Here is a 4,985-nt window from a genome sequence, read left to right on the forward strand (position 1 = left end):
TTAAGATAAACTGTGTACTGTGTGTAGTAATACATTTCAAATACCTTACAACTCAATCTATGACTTCTACATGTGAATTTTATACGGAAATATGAGTGCCAAGTCATCAGGATAAAGGTGGGAGTTGAAAAAAACTTACTCTGCTTGATTCCAGTCCTATTCCAGTGGATTTCCACTAGAATGACCCCATTCCTGCAGGAATAGGTGGGGCACTGTAAAGTACTGGGAGAGTTGGTGACCTGTGGGGTCACCATCTCAGATGCATCGCCATCATTATCATCACCGTCGTCAACCTCCGCGTGAGGACCGGGGGAGGAGAGGACTTCAAAGCCATCTTCGACAGCGGTTGCTTGTCTGTTGTTGGGGCTGTCACGGTGTGCGGGAGTGACAAGTCGAATGACGCTGGTGATGAGAACGCGGCTTTCACAATCGCGAATGCTGAGGTTGTTGAATAAATCTTCAAGAACTGTTGAAAACATAAGTATCAGAGTGAGTAATTAACAGGTGAAAAAGGAAAAAAGCACCTGTCATGGAAGGTGCACCCTGGGCTGTTCAAAGGTTTGCATTAGACGGGGTGGGACAGTGAGATGGGACTAGTCTTACGGTCATCGGCCAATGTTGATGGGGCCCGGGGTGAACTGACTCCAGTCAAGCATGCGGGCATATTATTGAGACAAGAGGAAGTGGTTTGGACAGATAGTGGGGGTGGTTGAGAGGAATAGACACGGTTCAAAAGTGGGGTTTTATCTGGCAGCGCAACGGTGCTTCTTAGCTCACAAAAAAGGACAAAAGAGAAATTCAATTGAGTGTGATCTGGCAGATACGTGGCCAAATGTACGTACATGATGCCAACGAAGGCCTCCTCCCTCACATCGATGAGTGCAAACATGTTCCATTGGTGCCCGAAAAAGGATGAAATTTTTTTTTGGTCGTTTCTTCTGGTGGATAAAGAATGAAGGTAGGTGGCATGGGACGGGGAATGTCCCTCTCTCAAAAATCGACTGCTAACATGGCCGACGTCGCACAGGGTGTGGCCAATGTTGTCCAGGATGAAGTCGATGTTGACGTCGTCGAAAATGAGTAAGAGACTGAGCTTGTTCTTGTTTTATTTCAAAGTTTGACACATTGATCCAGGGCCGCACTTCTCACCCCGCTGAAAAAAGGGTGCGTGAAACGTTCCCGCCAAAAATTCTTGAAATCCCATCTTGAAGAATACAAGACTGTGCTACTCGTCTCTCACGAAAAGGCCACCTCCTTCCTCGACGGCATCGTTAATCTATGGTTTTCGATGTATCACTGGTCAATCCCAGTCACCCAGGAAGAGTTGCCGACATCACTGCCTTTCCCTACCGGCACCGACGGTTTCGAGATATTGACCAAGAAGCAAGCAACCTTGAAAGGGAAGGTGATCGAGCGTATGAGAAAGGTTATTCACCCTTACGTACCTCGAGATGCTCGTTTCTCATTGCTAATCTGTTTCAAAGTCATTGTACAATTGGTTCGACCATCGCTCTAAAAAGATGAAGACCTTGAAGTGGTCGAAGAGTACCAAAGACCCCTTGTCTATTTTAGTCAACCACCTCCTGGGTTATGCAGGCCCAGCCAAGCTCCGCACTGGCTGGGAAATGTGGGGCACGGCCAACTACGAGTCCCTCAGGGAACCCTTCAAAGAGCCGTTTAGAGAGAGCGGCAAACCTGAAAAACACTGCGCGACTTTTCGGAACTCATTCAAGAAGAAGGAATTTCACAAACTGAGTGAAGAAGAACAGAAGCAGTGGGCCGATGATGCCATCGAGGCCCACAACACGGCGAAGAAGGCCTGGGAAGGCGATAAAGAGATGAGCCCTGCTGAGGCACAAAGAGTATGTCAAAACAAATCTCTGCTCTTACGATTGCTGATGTGTTTCATCAGAGCATTCGATGGTCTCACAAATCTTTTGGGACCGTTGCTGGAAAGGATTGGACAAGCACTCAACATGCATGTTTCGGTGTTTGTGGGTGGCCCAGAGCCAAGGTTGGGGGGGAACATCAATGTGATAAGGTAAACATTTGATGTTGCTTCGTTGTGAGTAATACTTACCTCTCCACAGTGTTCATCACAGCGTCAACAAGGCACCCTCACCGCAGGTTTGGCCTTACGCCGATAAAGCCAAGTTTGCATTGGTAAAGGATGCGTATATTGAGTTTCTGAGCACATGCTACTGTAGGTTGTTCTTAAGATGGTTGTCATATATAATATTTACCTACGTTGGCAGCACCTGAAGAACGAAGACGGCGCACTCTCCCTGATGCCCCCAATTCAGATAACCAACCAACCAACAATGATGTCGATATGACCACCCTTAACTCCCCGCATATCAGTCCCGAGGAGAACGATCCCACTCTTGACACATCAACTCACTCAGCAACAGATCCCTTTGATGCCACAAAAGCAACGGCAAAACGGAAGTGAGGAAAGGAACATTGCAAGGGGCCAGTGGCCAAGAAGAGGGTAACATCCAAGAAGGGGGCAGCAGCCAAGAAGGGAGCGGCAGCCAAGAAGGGAGTGGCAGCCAAGAAGGGAGCGGTATCCAAGGGGAAGAAGAAGCGACACGATGAGTCTGAGGAAGAAGAATTGGACTCAGAGAGCGTGGAGGACTTTGAAGAGGCTAGCTCGTCTGAATCATCCAGCAATGGTGAAGATGAGGACAGTGCAGATGAACACCCCATTCAGGCTCTGGGTGCGAGACGTAGCACCAGGAAGACGACGATGGATCCCGCACACCCAGACACAGAAGACCTTCCAATTGATCCTGCAGTCATCGGTCCTTCTAATTCTCTTGTTCCACGTCAGCCATCTCCCTCCCTTGTGTCCCAACCACTCGTTCCCTCTGCCCCTACTCAGCCCTCTGCTCCTCTCGTTCCGCGTCAGCCATCTCCCTCCCTCGCCCAACCACCCATTCCCCCCCCCCCGTTTCTACTGAACCATCTCTTGCCCTAGCGTCGCAGCCAATTGTCACCTCAACTCCCACACCATTGCTTCCAGATCCAAAGTGGCCGGAGTGGTTTCTGAGAGGCTATGAGCTTCTATCGGCACAAGATCTTGGCCTGGCATTCACAAAAACCATCAAGCTGTATGTGGAGTTGGAGGCTTGCAGCAGCTTCGACGTCGGAGGCATCCATATGGGATTTAAGAAAACAAGTCGGCCCTCACAGGTGGATTGGTGGGTCGGCCGTGGCCGTAGAAAGGCACCCCGTATCCAGGATGTCGCATCTTTCGAAAGGAGCTGGTGGACATGGTGGAAGGTTCTTCAGCCGAGTTGGCGCAACGCTGCGGGAGTAGACAGCCGTTTAGGTAGTTCCCATCATGACTGGTGGGTACCACGTTTATCATATAAATAAGGTAACTGCCTAGGGCTCCCTGTGTATAAGTCCACAGTCTTTATGATAGGAATCATTCCAGTTACCATGTCTATTCATTATGCGATTTTCATTAGTTATCTGACTGATATCATTGTGCTTTTCATTATGTATCTGGCCAATATCATTGTGATTTTCATTAGAAATCTGGGCGATATCATTGGAAATTTCATTAGCTACTTGGTCAATATCATTTGCGATTTTCATTAGATACCTGGGTGATATCATTGCAATGTTCATTAGAAACCTGGGTGATATCATTGGAAATTTCATTAGCTACTTGGTCAATATCATTGCAGTTTTCATTATTTAGCTGGCCGATATCATTGCAATTTTCATTAGAAACCTGGGCGATATCATTGGAAATTTCATTAGAAACCTGGGCGATATCATTGGAAATTTCATTAGCTACCTGGTCAATATCATTGCGATTTTCATTATTTACTGGCCAATATCATTGCAGTTTTCATTATTTAGCTGGCCGATATCATTGCAATTTTCATTAGAAACCTGGGTGATATCATTGGAAATTTCATTAGCTACTTGGTCAATATCATTGTGATTTTCATTATTTATCTGGCCGATATCATTGCAATTTTCATTAGGTGCCTGGGTGATATCATTGCAACTTTCATTAGCTACATGAGCAATATCATTGTGATTTTTCAAATGTAGCCCTGGGCATTTCATTGCGATTTTTCAAATGTAGCCCTGGGTATTTCATTGTGATTTTCCAAATGTGGCCCTGTGCATTTCATTGTGATTTTTCAATGGATACCCAGGGCATGAATGCTTTGAATACAGAACATCAGGCACTGCCTTGTGCATTTCATGCAATTTTTCAAATGTAGCTCTGGGTATTTCATTGTGATTTTCCAAATGTGGCCCTGTGCATTTCATTGTGATTTTTCAAATGTAGCCATGGGTATTTCGTTGTGATTTTTCAATGGATACCCAGGGCATGAATGCTTTGAATACAGAACATCAGGCACTGCCTTCAGGGTCCACTTCAGGGTCCATCCCAAAAGGGGAATATCACCTGGTTTGACTAAAAAGTGAAGAAAACCAAGAGGAGAATGACTTTACCTATCAGGGTCCATGTAAGAGGATGTTGGGATGATGGTCACATGACCAATTAACAAAAATGGTCAAAAAGCGAAAGTTGTAGCCCTATACTGTAGCTTCCCAACTCTGTTTGAATTATGTTCTGAAGTGCTCCTGTTGTGGAGATATGAGGTAAAAGAATTTCAAAAGTGTTGTGTTTTTTTTTTTTTGTTTTTTGTGTTTTTCTCGATGAAAACAAAACCAAATAACATGATTTCAGTATATTTAGAAAGCTAAAAGAAAGGGCTACAATTATTGTATCGTGGGGAAAATGACCAAAAAAGGAAGTACTATAAGAGTCAGATATAGACTACCAAGTTTGCTGATAGACTACAAAAAAGTCGGACTTAAGCTACAAAGTTTACTGATAGACTACAAACGACTACAAAAGTCGAACTTAGACTACAAAGTTTACTTATACATTACAAAAGACTACAAAAGTCAGACTTAGACTACAAAAGCTGGACTTAGACTACAAAGTA

General features: G+C 45.1%; 2 protein-coding genes across 2 annotated transcripts; one reads left to right on the plus strand and one right to left on the minus strand.

Annotated features, from left to right (window-relative positions):
• Positions 1–664, minus strand: LACBIDRAFT_335405 (uncharacterized protein; the record flags this gene model as incomplete). The annotated part of the gene is made up of 4 exons (XM_001890275.1): positions 1–17; positions 140–466; positions 525–548; positions 604–664. The coding sequence occupies 4 exons, from the start codon at positions 662–664 to the stop codon at positions 1–3; spliced, it is 429 nt and encodes a 142-aa protein (XP_001890310.1).
• A 315-nt stretch (positions 665–979) lies between these two features.
• On the plus strand, positions 980–2,147 carry LACBIDRAFT_317726 (uncharacterized protein; the record flags this gene model as incomplete). The annotated part of the gene is made up of 5 exons (XM_001890272.1): positions 980–1,080; positions 1,135–1,426; positions 1,485–1,862; positions 1,913–2,041; positions 2,091–2,147. 5 exons carry the CDS (start codon positions 980–982, stop codon positions 2,145–2,147), a joined length of 957 nt encoding a protein of 318 aa, XP_001890307.1.
• Between the last annotated feature and the right edge of the window lie 2,838 nt (positions 2,148–4,985).

This window comes from Laccaria bicolor, genomic scaffold, assembly GCF_000143565.1.
Source record: "Laccaria bicolor S238N-H82 LACBIscaffold_86 genomic scaffold, whole genome shotgun sequence".
NCBI lineage: Eukaryota > Fungi > Basidiomycota > Agaricomycetes > Agaricales > Hydnangiaceae > Laccaria > Laccaria bicolor.